Source organism: Apiospora hydei (assembly GCF_038363865.1).
Source record: "Apiospora hydei strain CBS 114990 chromosome Unknown utg000006l_segment0_segment0, whole genome shotgun sequence".
NCBI classification, from domain to species: domain Eukaryota; kingdom Fungi; phylum Ascomycota; class Sordariomycetes; order Amphisphaeriales; family Apiosporaceae; genus Apiospora; species Apiospora hydei.
This window is the reverse complement of record NW_027117365.1, coordinates 4,001,063-4,019,371: the sequence shown is the minus strand read 5'-3', so window position 1 is coordinate 4,019,371 and position 18,309 is coordinate 4,001,063. Positions and strand designations below refer to the sequence as shown.

Below are 18,309 nucleotides of genomic sequence, written 5' to 3'. Positions count from 1 at the left end.
TCTACACCACAGAAGGGAGAGACCCAAACAGTTTACCGAGTGGGTGTACCTGGATGAGGACGTATACACAATAGCACTTTGATCCAGAAGCCACCATGGTATCTCCTGCTGCCAAGTGTCAATAAGTAAGTAGACACAATTTGGCCCAACTCTGTCTGAATCATGGGCCAATTCGGCTCTACTGGCCATTTAATTCGACATAGTTCAGGTCTTCTTCTGATCCAACACATTGACTTCAAATCCAAAGGCTCATGCGTGATGCGTTCATAATGTAGCATATCGTCAGTGTCGGGCAAGTCATGATGGACACACTCAGGCTTATGTGATGCTTCGAAGAGCTATATAATAAATTGTATGTTTCTTTCCAATAATAGCCTGCTTTCCATATCAGTTTATTGTCCATAACCACATTAGATACGAGGATATGTCATGTGGATGAGAGGAATTTAATAGTCGTGCTCCTATCCCACCACCAAAGTCTTGACTGTCAGATATCAATGAAACCTGGTAGCTAACTTGTCCTTTGGCAACTTTGACTGAACTGGATAACATATGGTAGATCACTGTATGACTCGCCAAGCTCAAATCAACAATCCCTCCCCCTATATATGCTGGAAGCGTGGACGGGCCTCGAAGAAATCGAACCTCCAGTGGAGTACCCATCTCTCTGTACATCGTCCGCGCTCTACTATATACAAAAGGACCCTAAGAACAGATTCAAATCTCTGGGGGTACCAACAGACGAGCTGGCAGAACAGGCAAGACTGCTCATAAACTTCCTGCTATATGCCCCTATCTTACTTATCAAGCCGTTTCTCGGTGGGAAAGAATGACCATCCAGCATTGATGCTTCCAAATGGGTGAGCATCTTCTCGGCAGTAGGGTTTCAAGACATAAGAAGCATTGCCGACCTGGAAAGCCCTCTGCTATATCCAACTGATGGCTCACTGGGGCTTCCAAGATCTTTATGTTTAGACAATGATACCCATTCTCCTCACCCTTGCCCCTTTTGCGAGAGAAGGAATGCTTGCGCAACCCAACTGATGAAACCTTACTGTGCCAACAATGCCCTTTGAGTATGCTAGACCGCGAAGACTGACAATTCCTTTGCTTGGTCCTTTCAATACGGCGTAAGGCCACCACCTCGTGCTGGTCGAGCTCAAGGATGGCGAAACCACCCTCATCGGGACTAGAGGGAATGACACGTGCATGTCCACGGCGCTAATTTCACATTCCTACCGCCCTTATGCCCATAGAATCTTTGTGCTCTAGTTGGTTTATTCACGGTTCCCAAGTGGTAGGAAATCAGTTCGAACATGTACGATATGAGTATAGTGGATCGCATTTGTGATTCAGAAATTCAGAAGGACTCGGTGTGCATTCTATTTCAGAAAGCCATCCCAAACGGTTGGGTCTTCGGGAGAAGCTGTGAAATTCGTGGAATCCCATCAAGTTTCTCCATCGGGAGGCTGATACGCTAAGTTAGTACAGCCACCCACACTCGTTTGGTGGCATACGGCGAAGACTCAAGTAAAACATTCCAGTGCGGATAAGTATAACCATGTATGTAGTAAATGTAGAAAGAGCCTAAAATAGCAAGCTAGCCAGTGCGTATTTCTCTGTCTCGTGGGATTCAAGTACCATCTGCTTGCCTTTGACGATGGCAACGCGTGTGAATATGGCGATGCTGAGTACCTGGCAGCAAGGACGTTGACGCCTGTACAGACAAGCCTTATTAGACAAAGACCAATGTCGTTTGATAAGGTTCCACCAGGAAAAGAAAAAGAACAGACAGTCGGAGAGGTTGCATCTATAAAGATGTTCAACATGGATCTGAGACAGCAGGCAGGCAGGTGGGCGATCACAAAGGGGGGGCCAAAACGCCCAAATTAGCAATGGCAGAACGCTAAGGGACCGATTTTAGAACATCGGCTGCCGGCATATGGAAGCCAAGTCACCTACCTTAAAAGAATTGATGCGACTGACGGAATGGGATGACACGTGCCAGCTCAGGTCCTACCAACTCTCTCTCCTAGTCGTAGTCTCGTAGAGCTCTAGAAATATGGATGCACGTTTCTAGCCCGCAACCTTACACGTAGAGCCGTTGAGTTCTGCTAGAAGCCAAAGCCAATTGGTGTTGACCGGTGATGACGACGACAACGATATGGCAACCGCGAACGGCGGCTACTTGCACAAAATGGATTGCACCAGTCACCAGTGGTCCAGCAAACTCCGCGATAGGCTGGCCCAGGCTGGGTCGGAAGTGGGGAGCAAAACAACAGAGGGTGCATCGTGCATTGCACCCTGGATTTTCTGGACATATTCCGTCATGAGGCATGGGTTCACGGTTCGTGGGTGGTGCCCTCTCTTTTGTCCATGGGCCATGGGCCATAGGCGTCTTTAGCACAGACAACCGCATGCATGGCGGCCTGAGGCTCTCGCCGACGGGATGTTAAACGTGAGGGACCCCTTGCACAGTACGGGAAACCCATTGGTCTGTGCACCCGCTGTTAGGGAAGGCCAGGAAGGCCAGGCCAAAAGGTACCAACAACGTCACTACCGCAGCACAGTATCTGGGAAAAACCCGTTTCCGACTCCATCCGATGTAAAAAGTGGCCCCCTAGTTGGAGAAAGAAGAAGGGAAGGCAGCGAGACCGACCCAGGAGGCGCGCGAGAACGGAGAAGCCAATCCTGCACAGTGCGTCAGTCAGCAGTGGCAGTGGCAGCAGAGAGATTGGAGAGCAAGAGCGAGTTTCTGTGTCGCCATCGCATCGCATCGCCGCCATTCTCTTCCATCCCAACCCGACAACCAACGACCACACCAACATCACTCTGCGGCCGCCATCGCAAACCGCCCAGTCCCATTTGATTCTTGCCATTGCATTGCGACCGACACGCCCTCCTCGATCCACCGCTCCCGTGATACCCCCGTCGCGCAACCAACAGCCAACCCGCCCGACCAGCCCAGCCCAATTTGTCGCAAATAGCAAAACCCACCATCTTTCTGTTGTGTGCCGTTGCGATGCTGGATTCATCCCCTCGTTATCTTTGTGTATAACCGTCCGAGTCATTTGTACTGAGCATTGCCATTCGCTTCGCTTCGTCTAGTCTCGACCGGCTGATTGTCTCTCTCGTCCTTATCTTCGTCTGTGTTTCGCCTCGCGAGACTTCTGCATTCCTACCTGGCCTACGTCACCCTCGGCAATTGCTCAACGGCGCGCACATAGCCAGAGGACAGCTCGGTGTGCTTTTCGCCGTACCTGACACAAAGGATCATCGAGAAGCGTCGCAATTGTCGATTTCTCCTGACGAGAAGGCGGCTTCAGCAACGTATGAAAACAATACGGAGATTTGCGCCCGCACACCAAGATCAGGCTAGCCAAGGCCAAACAAGAGAAGCGCCCACGAACCAGCCATAAGGAAGAGGAGAACAAGAAGGAAAGAGAAGAAGAAAAAGAAGAAGGAAAAGCCGAATTCTTGAGAGAAAAGAGACAAGACTTGACTCTCCGGATCTACCAGTACATGCGAACAGATAGGCAGGCCTGGCGTACATATATGTCCAACAGTACCGACATATAGTGTTTCTCGGATCTACCTAATTTGTCTAGCCCGCACCCCCCGGTTCGGGTCCCTTTCCCACTTTCCTATTGCTATTCCTGCCTGGCCCGGACCCGCAGCAGCAATCCGCGACATACTTTGGCGCTATCTCGGGCCTGTGTCCACATTCTCGTCTCGTCTCGTTGTTCGACAAAGACATAGTTTTTTCGCCCACCTCTCTCACCTCCCTGTCGCGTGCGCGCTCGTAGCTTAGCGCGCCAACATCGATAAAAGTGGCTGCGCTCACCCTGCTCAGTCAGACCGACACCGAATTATCATTGCAACAACATCTCGACCTCGCGCCCGACCTTTTGCAGTACAATCGCCTGGTCGCCGAGGTGGACTCCGACGAACCTTTGGAGATGGCGGCGGCACAGCCGCAGGTGCCTCATCCGTCGACCGACAGAAAGCGCGTCAAGGTCTACGAACTAAGGAATAACGACTGGTTCGATCGAGGCACAGGCTTCTGTACCGCCGGATGGCACCCTGTAAGACTTTTGCTGCCCACCCTGTCGCGTATCGCCCCACGCGCGTCATCAGACACCTTGACAAATATTCTAACACTTGCCCGCATCCACAGGTCGAAGACAGCCAACGAGAACCGCGAGTCATTGTCGAGTCGGAAGAACAACCCGAGCGCGTGCTGCTGGAGACTAGAATTTGCAAGGAGGATGGCTTCCACAAACAGCAGGGTATGGCGCCGATATAAATCCAAAGCCGGATCACGGCGACAAGTGCTGACCGACATTATGTAGAAACCCTCATCGTCTGGACCGAACCCAGTAATGGCGTCGATATGGCCCTCAGCTTCCAAGAGGCTGAGGGCTGTACTATGATATGGTACGTCGCCCTCTAAACACCCTCCCGAGTCCGATTTGCCGTTTGCTAAATGATTTGTAGGAGGTTTATCCACAGCGTCCAGCAACAGTTCAACCCCGGCGCAGCCGCTGGAGACGACACATTGTCCGACGATCTCGCCATGGACATGGCACATAACACGGTCACGTTGCCCGAAGCCGCGCTAGGGAACTTGAATGTGATCGAAGACTCGATGCGGGCCCTCAGCACCACGGCCGCTAGCCGCGACGCCCTCACGAAGTTCGTCCTTAACGAGGGCTACATTCTGAAACTCATTCCTCTGGTGGAGCAGGCCGAGGATTTCGAAAGCCTGAATGACCTGCATCGTCTATGCAACATCATGAAACTAGTCATTCTACTCAACGATACTAGCATTATAGAACATGCTGTGTCCGATGAGTGCGTGATCGGTGTCGTCGGCGCTCTGGAATACGATCCCGACTTTCCAAGCCACAAGGCCAACCACCGGCAGTGGCTGAAGGACTCCGGAAGATATAAGGAGGTTGTTCGGATCGAAGACAGCTCCATCCTGAGAAAGGTCCACCAGACCTATCGATTATTATACCTGAAGGACGTCGTGCTTGCCCGCATCCTAGATGATAACACCTTCTCGGTGCTGAACTCACTGATCTTCTTTAACCAGGTCGACATCGTCCAGCACATTCAGGCGAACCAGGCGTTCCTTGGCGAACTGTTCGATATCTTCAAAACTCAGGGACAGGACTCGAGACGGAAAAAGGAGGCCGTGCTCTTCATCCAGCAATGCTGCTCGATTGCTAAGAACCTTCAGCCGCCAGCGCGACAAACTTTGTACAACAACTTCCTTTCTCATGGCCTTCTGCAGGTTATCAATTTCGGTCTCCGCCACAACGATGTTGCAGTGCGCGTGGGAGCGACAGACATATTAGTCTCCATGATCGATCATGATCCCCAAATGATCCGGAGGACCATCTACCATCAAATACAAGAGAAACAGCCGCCGCTGACGGACTCTCTGATCGATCTTCTCTTGATCGAAGTCGACCTCGGTGTCAAATCGCAAATCTCAGACGCCCTCAAAGTACTGCTCGACCAAGGACCTCCGGCCCAGCCTGAAGTATATGCCAAAGCAAATGGCGAACACGCCGTCCGGCTACAGCCGCGGATGCCTACGGCCGATCCTCAGCAGGAACAGTTCCTGGATCTTTTCTACGACCAGTCAGCCGTGAAGCTGTTTCAGCCTCTGATTTTGCTAAAAGATCGCGCGACGATGAATTTCTCGGTCCAGCAAGCGTCTATGTTCACTTACCTCATCGAAATCCTATGCTTTTTCATTCGTCAACACCATCATCGTAGCAAGTTCTTTGTCCTCAACAATGACATCGTCAAGAGAGTCGGACAGCTACTGGTCTGCCAAGAAAAGTACCTCAAGCTTGGTATGTGCTTCGATTGGTCTGGTATTAAATTTGGACCAAATTGCTAACATGGTGTAGTTGCGATTCGCTTCCTGAGACAGCTGATAGGCCTCCAAGACGAGTTCTATGTCAAGCACATCTCCGAGAAGAAGGTCATCGGGCCCATTTTGGACGTTCTCGTGCAGACGATGCCTCGGGATAATCTGCTGAGCTCAGCGTGCCTAGAGTTCTTCGAGCACATCAAGAAGGAAAACATCAAGGAGCTTATGAAGTACTTGGTTGAGAATCACCGTGGCCAACTCCAGAAGCTGGTCTACGTCGAAATTTTCCGCGACATCATCCTCAAGTATGATCAAACGCGGGGGTTCAGTGTCAGTTTAGACTACTTCATGGAAGCTGAGGACGATGTGAGACGGAAAAGGCCCAATGTGAACCCCAGGACAGGTGGACCCATGGAGTACGTAACCATGGATCCTGCCGAGGAGGAATATTGGAACACTTCGGACGACGAGGAAGATCAGCAGGCCAAGGTTGGCAGTCGCACGGCTTCTGCGAATGGCATGTCGCCCGGAACAAAATTGGTCGACTACGGATCCGACGAGGATGGTGACGACCATGTCGAGGCTGGCGCACTCTCCGCCGAGGACGAAGCAAGACTCGGGGCCGAGAAGATGGACGAAGAAATGCCGAGACTGGACGAAGTTGCCCCACCCGAACGGCTCTCCGAGAAGCGGCGCCGCGAGGAGGACGAAGAAGACGACCTGGGAAAGCTGATCCAGCACAAACGACGGAATAGCACCTCGACCAATGCCAACTCGTCAAACTCGCCAGTCTTCATCCGCAAGGGTAAGAACGGGTCCACGAGGCGAGATTCCGGCGGTGGCGGCGGGAATCCCAAAAAGATAGCGATCACGCTGGGATCTTCCATAAAAGCCGGGAACGGGCAAACAAACAACAAGCCGGAAGACGAGGCATGAGCAAGCAAGCCCCTTTTAGGTTGGTCTTTGATTATGGAAGGTCACCCAATGACGATGACATTCTACATTTGGTTCGGCGAAATTTCAATGGGCATTTCGGAGGTAATGAGACAGGCGTTTTTTCATGGAGGAGTCATTAGTCGACCGTTGGTCTTGTTAGGACATAGAGCCCCCCGTCCAAATATCCAAGGGGGCCGTTATGAGATGAAGCGTTTTTACTTCAGGAATGGGGCGATGCTGTGGGTTGCATTCGCCAACGAAGGGCCTCCAGGGCGGTCGGTCTTGGCTCTTTCAGGTTTACGCTGTGGCGACGACAACATTGTTGCCTTTTTTATTTTAGGGGAGCTGCGACCGAGCATGAGCCCCAAGCCCCAAGGCCGGGTGAGGGCAACGAATGGAAAGCAAAAAGGCCCCAAATGTACTATCAATCACCTAAGACCCGAGTCAAGCAGCTCTTGACACTGCCTGGGGAATGCCTTTACAGTCAGTCAGTCGGTTGGACGCGACTGTCCTATGAATCTAATAGGAGATGCTTCCCAAAAATTACAGTGCCGTTTTGCTCATGTGAATGCGATGTCCTGTTCCAAAGATTCTTTCTCATAGACTGGCTAACCTCATCGCAGCAGTTAATAGGCATCCCGGCTTTTGCTACGTAAAGTGTGTTATATACATATACATATAGCATTGACAACAAATGCCTCCTTCTTGGCTTCGCGAATACCGCCCGTCGTTAGAGCTTGGCCGCTACAGAGGAGTCGTTTTGGCCCCTTTCGGGCGAGATCTCAATCACAAGCTTGCCGAACTGCTTCCCCTGCCGCATGTCCTCGTACAGGCCGTCGATGGCGTCCAGGTCCTCGAGGCCGCCGCTCCGGATGACGCGGCTCACGACGGGCCGGACCTTGTGGGCGCGCACGAACTCGACCATGGCGGCGAACTCGGCGCGCGACCCCATGGTGCTCCCGCGGAGCTCGACGTTCTTCATGACGGCGCCCATGCTCCAGTTCATGTTGGGCGAGAGCGTCATGCCGTAGCACGCGAGGACGCCGCCGGGCTTCAGGAGCCGCACCGTCCGCGCCACGAGGTCGCCGCCGGCGCCGTCGACGACGGCGTCGAGGTAGGGGCGGTCGGCGGGCAGCAGCTTGCCGAGCTGCGCGTCCCAGTCCTTGTCGCGGTAGTTGACGCCGCCCTTGGCGCCGAGGTCGGGGCCGGTGGCGCGTGCCAGCTTCGCAGGGTCGCCCGAGGTCACGTAAACGTTGCAGCCGAGCGCGACGCCGAACTGGAGGAGCTGCAGCGCGACGCCGCCGCCGATGCCGGTGACGAGAATGTTGCGCCCGGGGGCGCGGGCGAGGTCGCCGTCGAAGCACTTGGTCACGAGGGCGCGCCAGGCCGTGACGCCGACGAGCGGGAGGGCGGCGCCCTCGACGGAGGTCAGGTGCGCGGGCAGCGGCTCGACTTCGGCGGCGGGGAGGGCGATGTAGCGTTGGGCGGCGCCGGCGGGGTCACCCTGGGACCCGCCTATGACGGTGTACTTTTTGAGATCCTCGGGCCCGTCGCGGCTTTGGTACCAGCCCCGCGTGGGCATGAGGAGGACGCGGCGGTTCAGCAGGGATGGGAAGTCGGACTCGGTACCGCGTCCGTAGCCGATGACGGTGCCGCAGCCGTCGGCCAGCAGCGGGTGCGCGAAGGAGATGCCCGGGTACAGGTGCTGCCGGATGAAGAGGTCGCGGTGGTTGAGGGCGGCGGCGTGCAGCTCGACGAGGACCTCGCCCGGGCCCGGGGCCGGGATGGGCGCGGTATGGAGCTGCAGCGGGTAGTAGACCTTGCCCGGATTGCCGTCGATTTTTCGGACGGTGAGGTACGTGTTTTGGCCTTTGCCGCCTGCTGCTGTCGACGTAGTAGTTGTTGACATGGCGACGGGCTAGTGGCTACTTGTTCTGCAGTTGCTGCGGGAAAGGAGAAGGAATGGGGAAATGTATGGGTGCGTATTATTGGATTCGCAACAATATACCTAGTGGTAGGATAAGGGAATCAAGGAGAAACAAGGGTCTTGTCTCCCTATGAATCCGGAAGCTAGACCTGGCTTAAGAAGTTAGAATTATAGATTGTTCCTGGATTATGTCGTTGTTGTTGTTTGTCATCAGGGGTGTAGTAGTCCCGAGGTTGCTAACACGGTGAGTATGAGACGACGATCGGAAGGACCAATTATGTCATCACCACTGAAGGTCAATAACACTAGAATCGCTCGCCCGCATTCTTGTCCGCTCCCCTCTGTGGGGTAGTTCTTAGGCGCGGCAGTCACTGAAAGCTGAACGCTGCCCCGCGCTTGGGGCTTTGGGGCTTTGGGGGCCTCTTATCAGACCTCGGCTGATGCCAGGGATGGGTGGATATGTGAGTACATGGTGTATTTTTTTGTCTTGCATGTCCCGTCCCCGTCGGCGCCCTCAAGGAATAAGACCAATGGAACGGATTCGGATCCATTGTCTTCCTACCTGCCATGCATTATGACAGGACGGGTTGGTTTCGGGTCGGCTCTGCAGTTGTTGATATGAGCGGTTCCCTGCATAGGACCGCGAACCGTCACCCGTCTTTCTGCAGCGGCCCGATCGTCATTTCAGTATCCAAGCCTGCCTGCCAGCCTGCCGGCTTTCACAAGCTGTAGGGAGGCAATGGTTGGCCGGGAGAGGATACCTCAAGTATGATACGACCAAGAGAAGGTGCGATGAAGTAACTGCCATGGTGGCGCAAATGCCCGATGCTGTGTGTAGGCAAGGACAAGGTGAACAAACCGTCTGGGCCAAGGACCTAACCTTACCCAGTAGGCAGTACCTTATATATCCCGAATGGCCTACCAGAAGCCATGTCGTTGGCGGCTGTCCACAGGGATGGAATGTCTCATTGTCTCATGGGTGCGCGCTAGCTCCCACGCCTCCTGCCAGGAACGGCCCAGTAGCAAGTGAGACTGGCATCGGCCGAGCAGCACGTGTGAAAAAAACAAACCAAAAACAAAAGAAAAAGTCCAGTCGGCGACCTCGCATTGACGCGTACCCCTTACGAACCGGAGACCAGACATTTGATTGAAGACAACGACCTCGCCGACTGAGTAGCACCGCACACGCGCCCAGCAGTGCCCGAGATCGCCGAGTGGGATACATGTATATCTGATAGCGTCCTTGTGGAGCCGCCCCCAGTGAAATGGTCGCCGTTCAACTCTGGGCACAGCCAACATACATACATTACACTCATGCGCACATGCACACATACTTCCAGGAACACGGAGCTTCTGCAACAACATTGTCTGAACCGTTAACGCACCCCAACTCCACATTTCGAGCCCAGAAGCGTCCTGTAGGAGCGCCGAGAATCCCTCGAACCGAAGCGAACTTACCCCCTTGTGGGCCACCCGCATCGGGGACTCTTCTTCTCCTCCTGGGGTCCCCCTTAGGCGGGACTCGCTCCAGGGATGTGCCTTACCAACTACGGATCTTCAAGGGGGGACACTTCGGGATCCAACCTTATTCATGCCAGCCCAACTGGATGGAGACAGTGCGGGTGCGACATCCAGAAACCTGGGCTGAGTTGAGTGAGGGTCATACCAGCAAGCAGCACGAAGTGGCTACTTGTCGAAAAGCATAATGGTTCTGAGAAATGGCTAGTTAGCGTTGATAGCACGGTATACTAATCTAATTAGGTTTTTTTATGGCTACCCTTACCCACTATGAAGCCTCCCCCGAACGCGGATCATTCATTCCCCATGAGAATACCGAAAGCAGGGGCTCTTCCAAAAGGGACATTCTGGTTCCCCTTCATCTCTTTCGGCGAAGCGAAGCGGGCGAGGTCGAAGGCACTTGAAGGAGCTAGGGGACCTTACGTGCGAATGGTTGGGCGAGAGGCAGACAAAGAGGATATACACATTATTATATATTGATGCCTCTGCGGGGGCCGCCTTACCTACAACACAACCTATTCTGGAAAACGCCAAATTATCATCGTCCCTTCACTAGACGCCACTCGGAAACATGCTCGATACTGTCGCCTGTGGGGCCGCCTTTGGAGCGGCGCTGGCCGCGGCCGCCGTCCACCAGCCCTATGTCATCGTCTCCCAGCTGAGGTTGACCAACTTCCACATGCTCGAGTCCTTCCTGGCGGCTGCTGCCAGTAGTGCGTAGGTTACTTCCCAAGTCTCCCCCTTCTGGAGAGGAAAGCATGGCTCCTCGCTGACAGTTTACCCCTCGACTAGACTATTCACCGCCGTCATGCAAGGCACAGGCTACGCCGCCTTCCCCCCTCGCAGCTTCAGCTCCCTTGGCCTGCTCGGCCGCCTAGACGGGAACATCGTCGGCGGTCTACTCCAGGGCGCCGGCATGGCCCTTTCGGGCGCCTGTGCCGGCACCGTCTTCGCCCAGAACGGCGCCGGGATCCCCTCGAGCTTCCACGCCCTCGGCGGCGCCATGGTCGGCGGCATCGTCTGGACCGGGTTCCTGAGGCCAGCTCTCCAGCGCCAACGCAAACCACTACCACAACCTAGCACCCAAAAACTCACCGTGGACCGCCAGCTGGGCGTCGGCCGGAACACGGCGCTGCTGCTGCTCGAGACCGTGTTCGTGGCCGTGATAGGGGTCGCCGCGACGTCCTCCTCGACAAGCACCCGTACGCAGGGCCCCGTGTACCCGGTAGCCGGGGGCGTCCTGATCGGCCTGGCGCAGCTCTTCTCGATCCTGCTGCGCAAGACGATGCTGGGCACCTCGACCTCGTTCGAGGAGTTCGGCGACTACTTCTGGTGGCTGGCCGGGGGCGCTCGTTCGCCGGGGCGGCCCTCCTCGTACAAGAACATGCTCTTCGCCGCATCGCTGGCTTTCGGCTCCTATCTGGTATCGTCGAGGTTCCCTGCCTCGATAGCCACCAGCAGCCGCGTGGATGCAAGCAGCCCGGCCCGGGTGGCTCTGGGGGCGCCCTGATTGCGATCGGGTCGCGGATGGCTGGCGGCTGCACCTCGGGCCATGGTATCAGTGGGATTTCCCTCATGTCCATATCCAGCTTCGTCACCGTGGCGGCAATGTTTGCTGGCGGTATAGGAGTCACGTCCACCCTTGGCTAAAACACAGACTTGGGGGCAGGCGATTACATAAGTACAGTGGTGATGGATGATGAATTACTACAAGTCGAGTATAGGTATATATATATAGACTGGAACGGCTTAATTGATCAGGAAAATCAAAACAACTTTTATTGACCATCTGCCATAAGCTATATGCCAGGCATTTCAATTGCGACTCCTCAAACTCCCGGAATCATCGCTCTGAGCACAGCAGCCCGCTTGAGCTCGCTAGGAGCACCGAGATAGCTCGCAACTATGCTACCGCAAGCCAGTGCTCCCAATGCCCATTTGCTCCAGATGAATAAACTTATTCATCTGTCACCAGCCAGTGCTACCGAAAAGCGGCACTTATTAATTAGTTGTATCGTCGAACGGCCACGCGTCACAGGACCGTCATTTTTTTTATCCTGCATCTAAACCAGCCACAGTGTCTAGACGAAGAAATCGTATAGTAGAGTAAAGAGATTCGTGCCGTGCATACTTGTACAAGGGTTGTGTAGTATCCGCTGAAACCGCCGCGCAGAGGGCCAATGAACTCGAGAAATATATCTGCCGTGAAACGAGACGAGTCGATCGGAGGGAGTCAACCAACCAAACGATCGCGATGCTCATGAAGATAGGGAAACAGACTCGGCCTCAAGCTTCACGGCTTCGGGCTCCGCAATCATTTCTGCTTCAGCCATAGTCTCATCTTGGGCGGTTTCGTGCGCCTCTTCCGCAACGTCTGCGGTCTCGGCAATGGCAGCGGGCTCGGAGTTGCCCTCACTCTTGTACTCTCCGTGCTGAGCCTGCTCAACCTTCACCTCTTCATTCTCGGTGCCAGCTCCCTCGATGGGTACGGTCAAGGGCTCGGCAGCCTCGGCCTCGGCAGTTTGCAGCTCGGCAATATGGGAATCGGCAATCTGAGGCTCGGCAGCCGGTGGCTCAACAGTTTCGGCCACTGCAGTCTGGAGCTCAGACATCTGGTGATCCGACATCTGGTGATCCGCCATCTGAGGTTCCGCCATCTGGGGCTCCGGCATCTGAGGCTCCGACATTTGGGGCTCCGGCATCTGGGGCTCTGCAGCCTGGGTCTCTGCAGCCTGGGTCTCTGCGCTGTGCATCTCCGAACCCGCGATCTCTCTGTCGTGGAGTTCTGTACCATGAACCCCTGTACTTTCAACATCTGTGCCTTGGACATCTGCATGCTCAAGATCAACATTTTGGGCCTCTACATGCTGGACTTCCGTATTCGGCATCTCTGCATTGTGGATGTCTGAATTATGCATCTCCGAATCGTTGAACTCTGGGAGCTGGTATTCGTCATGCTGAATCCTTTCCTCCAGGCGAGGCCTCTTTGTGGGGCGGTCGGACTCGGCATGTTCCAGGTCATCCACCTTGTCTTTGGCTTCATGCAGCTCTTGCTCAATTTCATCCAGGCGCCTCTTCAATATGTTCTCCCGGCGATGACTATCCTCAAGCTGGCGCTGTATATCTTCGCGCATAGCTCGCTCATGAGCTTCGTTCTTTTGGGCCTGTTCGGCCGCATGGCGCCAGTTGTCCTGGTTTTGGGAGTCTTGTTCCAGTTGGGTCAACCGGCCACGATACAACTCGTTGATTAGGTCGAGTTTCGCTGACGCGTGTCTTCAAGCTTGCGTTGGCAGCAATCAACTGTTCGCGCGTCTCAGGCTCGCCATTCACAGGCGACCCAGACCGGCCGGGAGAACCGCCCGGGATGGGGTACTGTGGCAGCGATGGAGACTGGAACTGATTGGGGTCCATGCCCTGGAAGACTGGCAAATGAGGATCGTACATGGAGGGTGTGGTGGTTCGCGAAACGGGCGAATTGTTGTCTCCCATATGCCCATTCGGCCTCCCTTGATTTGCCCGAGCCACGGCAGCCATGGCGGTTGAAGTCGCGTCGTGTGTTTGCATATGCATGCCGTTGTGGTTCATGGGCGTGGCGGCAGCAGGAAGGCTCTGTTCCAGGCACACATAGTCAGGAAAGAATCCATTATGCGAGCGGTCAAGGAGTGGTAGTCTTGAAGGGTCGCGACTTACCTTCTTCTTCATCTGCATGTCCGGTCGCATGGTCTTGACACGGTTCCGGCTCTTGATAACGTCCGTCTTCAGCGAAATGGGTCGCGGGCGGCCGTGCAGCTTGAGGAACAGGCCGCAGGCATTGCATAGAACAGATCCCATCTCGTCGCGGCGCCAAAGGGGCGTCGTCGACGTGCCACAATTCTGGCATGTCGGCTGGGTCGAGGGTTGGTCATGGTTAGCCATGGACGCGTTTGTGGGATGCGAGGCCATCATCGCAGCGGATCAGCCTCCAAGAAGGCGTCGAGAATCTCGCCGGCGCGACTTTTGGGGAATGCGACAAGCGATAGGGACGAGACGGCGGGTAAGATAATGGAATGGCGGCTTCGTTATCAACAATCTGATAGATAGGAAGCGTAGGAGATGGATGATAAGAGATAACAGCGAGATTTTCTGGCTGGGAAGGGAAGAAAAAACTCTGGGCCTTCAATCAATGGGTGTGTGCTTTTTTCGGAGTGGAGAGGGGGTGCATCGAATGATAGGCGGCGATAATTGATTGATAAGGTGGAGGAAGGGAGGGTGATTTATGTAGGAAGAGGTGGGGGGATGCGACTTTTTTTTTTCTTAGGCCAGGTCCGAAAAGCTTTCTCCAGCAGACAGCAGGTACCTTTTTGGCCGCAACCATGCCTAAAAGTGACTTCTCAGGCTGTCCCAGGTTTAGGCTTCAGATAAACCCGTCGCGACTCCTCTCCGCAAGCTAGTAGATAAACCTGCAGTCCAATCAAATTGGACATGAAGGGAACAATCCATTCCGGTAGTGATTTGGCCAGAGAAGACTAGAGGCTTATCGCAGATCCTCGTGGTGACGTCGTGGCCTGAGACGGGATAGGAAGAGAGGGAATGGCGTTGACAATGTAATGAAACTCTTTAACTTACCAGATTCCCCGATGCTGTGGGCACGGTGGCACCAGGCGACGACCCCGAGTTCATGGCTGCTGCTGCGTTTGTGGCCCTGGACGATATGCAACTAGGTCAGTTCAAGATCGCCCAGTATGCTGGAAATGTAGTTGTTTCTATGTCAGTGGTGAGGGACGTTTTGGTTGAATCAAATAGATGTTGGTTCTACCCTCCCGACATGTTTCTGGCAGGCAGGTTACAACTTTTGGCGCAATTGATTTCAAGGTCCTGCATTCAATGCTGTGTAAGGCATTGATGGGAATTGCCGCCGCCTCTCTCAAATGGGGCAATGCACCGCCTTTCCACGAATAGCCCACGGTTGCCCCAGAGCATATATTCACCTCTGGACCACAACAAACACAACAAATGAGAATTACGGGATCAACTCACCTGAGCTGAGGCGAGTTCGTCGTGCTCGTCGTAGATCCACCGGTTGCAAGCGCAGAAACCGAGGGAAGCTGGGCTACAGCCTGAGATGCCGTGGTTGAGGTTGAGCTGGGACGGGATATCGGCTCGAGCGTGTTCGGCAGCGGCAACGTCGCGCCATCTTCCATGACGGATCGAATAGGTGGGAGAGCTGGCGACGGTGTACGTGTCGGTGTCGGGGCTGCTAACGGTGCTAGACTGTTCGCCTGCGAGAATGCTAGTGTAGAAGCCGTGATGGTGACAGTGGCGAATCTCGAGCGAACTCGAGACTCGGAGGAATGTATTTATCGATTTTAGGCATCTGAGCAGATACAAGTATTGCAGCTTACATTGTACAGGGCAGCTCGATAGGTCCCTTGGCACGTCGTATCTCTATACATGGCTAATGAAGCAATCTCACAGCTGAGGAATCACTAGTGTGTCTGGTGTCCCTTTTTGCCTCATCACTTCTGTAGAAGCCTCGTTGAGAGGCAAACAGACCCAAGTCATTGGTTGCATTTCAACTGTTCATAGTAGCTAGAAGACATGGAGGAGTCGTCAATACCTGAAGCTGTCAGGCGGGTGATAAAAATGCGCTTACCGCAAACCGAAGCATGATTTTTAATTATAATATTATCTTATTAAAACCAAGGAAGGTTTTAGCCGTATAAAATCAAGATTGTATTTTTTTGAGAAGAAATTTAAATAATAATTTTCTAGATTTTTAAAATCGTCCGTTGATTTTATATAGCTCGATAAAGTAACATTAAAGGTAGTAGTATCGAGTACTTCAATATAAGCCCATTTGCGGTAGGCGCATTTTGGTCACCCGCCTGGCTGTTGCTATGTATGTTGCTGGAATGGGTCCGGCTTTAAGAGGGCTTTAAGGTTTGGCGTACCCACTGAGAGCCGCTTCGCCCCGCTGAAATTTTCCAGTCAACATACCGAACTTCTTTTTGCAGAATTTCAAGTCCGCTTCAGGCCAGCACGTCGCGACACTTCTCCAGCGCAAGAAAAAGCCAACTGCCCACCATGCCGTCCACTTACAACGTTGAGAAACCTTGGGATACCGATGATATTGACAAGTGGTAAGTCGATCGCCTTTTCTCCATCAAGATGAGAATGGCTTTGATTGTTTGCACCGGCATACTGACTTGGCTTTGCAATTCAGGAAGATCGAAGAGTTCAAGCCAGAACACAATGTCGCCGGTCATTTCGTCGAGGAATCCAACTTCTCCGTCCTTTTCCCCAAGTATCGCGAGGTCTACCTGCGCGAGTCCTGGCCCATGATCACCCGTGCCCTCGAGAAGAGAGGAATTGCCTGCGAGCTCAATTTGGTCGACGGTTCGATGAAAGTGGCGACTACCAGGAAGACATACGATCCCGCCGCCATCCTCTCTGCTAGAGACCTGATTCGGTACGGTTATATCTGTAACACCTCTGTCTATGCGGGTTTACTGACCTTTGTGTTGTAGGCTTCTGGCAAGATCCGTTCCCGCTCCGAAAGCAATCGAGGTAAGCAATACCCCATGGTGCTCGGATCAAGATGTGGTTGGCACACGTTACTTCGGCAGATGTTACCGACTGGCCTTTCAATATTGCATTACACACTCGGATAGTACGGGGAAAGGGTACTAACTCGAGGGGCCACCAGATTTTGAATGATGGGGTTGCTTGTGACATCATTAAGTAAGTTATCTTGTAACCCTTCGCTGCTTTCCAAGATTTACTCAAGGGTTTCTTGTTTGATCGCGTGAAGCGTACGGTTCAACTCGACTATATCTTGAGCAGTGTTTGCAAACAATCGCTTTGTCTAGAGTTGTAAGTGCTAACTTATTTGGTATAGAATTCGAAACCTTGTGAGGAGTAAGGAGAAGTTTGCGAAGCGGAGACAGAGGATTTGTGAGTAGCCCTGAGCTCCTCTCTATCGACTGCCAGAGGGAGCAGAGGTTCGTCCAGAAAGCATGCTGACTTAAATCACGGCAGTGGGTCCCAATGGTCAGACACTCAAGGCTCTCGAGTTGTTGACGCAGACTTATATCCTGTGTCAAGGTAGCACTGTCTCAGTTATGGTATGTTTCTAGAAATCTTGAATCCTAAATTGGAAAATGTCAACTAACGACCAATAGGGACCGTATAAGGGACTGAAGGAAATCCGACGAATTGTGGAGGACACTATGAACAATGTTCACGTAAGTTGATGAAACTGTCCTCGAGAAAATAAAAGATTTCTGACAGAAACGCAGCCGATCTATGCCATCAAGACTTTGATGGTTAAACAGGAACTTATGAAAGACCCGGAACTAGCAAGTATGTTGCCATCCACAGAGTACCGGCTTTCCGTTGCAACATCGCTGACATAGTCTACAGAGGAATCATGGGACCGCTTCCTTCCTAACTACAAGGCCAGGAGTCTGTCCTCGAGAAGAACGCCTTACAAAGTCACAGACAAGACCAAGAAGAACTACACGCCATTCCCGCCAGCGCAAGAGCAGTCCAAGGTTGATAAGCAACTTGAAGCCGGCGAGTATCACATCGGACGTGAGGCGCAGAAGCGTATCGCACAGGAGGGACGCATGGAAAAGCAGAAGGCCAAGCAGGAAGAGAAGAAGCGCGAGCGCGAGCGGGATTTCGTCCCGCCTGAGGAGGGTGGCGAGAAAAAGAAGAAGAAGAGAAAGGTCAGGGCTGAAGACGGCGAGTAAGGCAGCAGCTGGACCTGTTATAGGATCCAAAACTGCTGTATGTGCATCGCTCCCAGCGGCCCCTTATGATGATACCCACCGCACAATGATCAAAGAAGAAAAAGAACATGCGCAACCAAACCCATATGTTTATCGAGTAGCTACGGACCAAATCTTTGGGGGAGCTCAGAAGATTAAGGTAGTTGGAAGCGTTTCATCAATGTCAGATTGTATGATTTTTCGATCAATGTCCCAAAAGGCGAGTATTAGTGCATAAAAGGGGTATGTAAGACACCATGTGCACCGTGACATTTGAATATAAAGTA

General features: G+C 53.3%; 6 protein-coding genes across 6 annotated transcripts; 4 read left to right on the top strand and 2 right to left on the bottom strand.

Annotated features, from left to right (window-relative positions):
• Positions 1–3,959: 3,959 nt before the first annotated feature.
• Positions 3,960–6,826, top strand: PG997_008490 (uncharacterized protein; the record flags this gene model as incomplete). Its single annotated transcript, XM_066812805.1, has 5 exons — positions 3,960–4,085; positions 4,178–4,289; positions 4,353–4,437; positions 4,498–5,870; positions 5,928–6,826. The coding sequence occupies 5 exons, from the start codon at positions 3,960–3,962 to the stop codon at positions 6,824–6,826; spliced, it is 2,595 nt and encodes an 864-aa protein (XP_066668147.1).
• Positions 6,827–7,556: 730 nt separating this feature from the next.
• PG997_008489 (zinc-type alcohol dehydrogenase-like protein YycR) lies at positions 7,557–8,735 on the bottom strand (the record flags this gene model as incomplete). Its single annotated transcript, XM_066812804.1, has 1 exon — positions 7,557–8,735. The coding sequence occupies one exon, from the start codon at positions 8,733–8,735 to the stop codon at positions 7,557–7,559; it is 1,179 nt and encodes a 392-aa protein (XP_066668146.1).
• A 2,107-nt stretch (positions 8,736–10,842) lies between these two features.
• On the top strand, positions 10,843–11,781 carry PG997_008488 (uncharacterized protein; the record flags this gene model as incomplete). The annotated part of the gene is made up of 2 exons (XM_066812803.1): positions 10,843–10,988; positions 11,064–11,781. 2 exons carry the CDS (start codon positions 10,843–10,845, stop codon positions 11,779–11,781), a joined length of 864 nt encoding a protein of 287 aa, XP_066668145.1.
• A 748-nt stretch (positions 11,782–12,529) lies between these two features.
• PG997_008487 (uncharacterized protein) lies at positions 12,530–14,216 on the bottom strand (the record flags this gene model as incomplete). The annotated part of the gene is made up of 2 exons (XM_066812802.1): positions 12,530–13,462; positions 13,509–14,216. The coding sequence occupies 2 exons, from the start codon at positions 14,214–14,216 to the stop codon at positions 12,530–12,532; spliced, it is 1,641 nt and encodes a 546-aa protein (XP_066668144.1).
• A 407-nt stretch (positions 14,217–14,623) lies between these two features.
• Positions 14,624–15,729, top strand: PG997_008486 (uncharacterized protein; the record flags this gene model as incomplete). The annotated part of the gene is made up of 4 exons (XM_066812801.1): positions 14,624–14,655; positions 14,880–14,971; positions 15,373–15,603; positions 15,662–15,729. The coding sequence occupies 4 exons, from the start codon at positions 14,624–14,626 to the stop codon at positions 15,727–15,729; spliced, it is 423 nt and encodes a 140-aa protein (XP_066668143.1).
• Positions 15,730–16,334: 605 nt separating this feature from the next.
• PG997_008485 (KRR1 small subunit processome component) lies at positions 16,335–18,004 on the top strand (the record flags this gene model as incomplete). Its single annotated transcript, XM_066812800.1, has 8 exons — positions 16,335–16,390; positions 16,474–16,733; positions 16,778–16,817; positions 17,149–17,204; positions 17,289–17,374; positions 17,432–17,494; positions 17,549–17,612; positions 17,673–18,004. 8 exons carry the CDS (start codon positions 16,335–16,337, stop codon positions 18,002–18,004), a joined length of 957 nt encoding a protein of 318 aa, XP_066668142.1.
• Between the last annotated feature and the right edge of the window lie 305 nt (positions 18,005–18,309).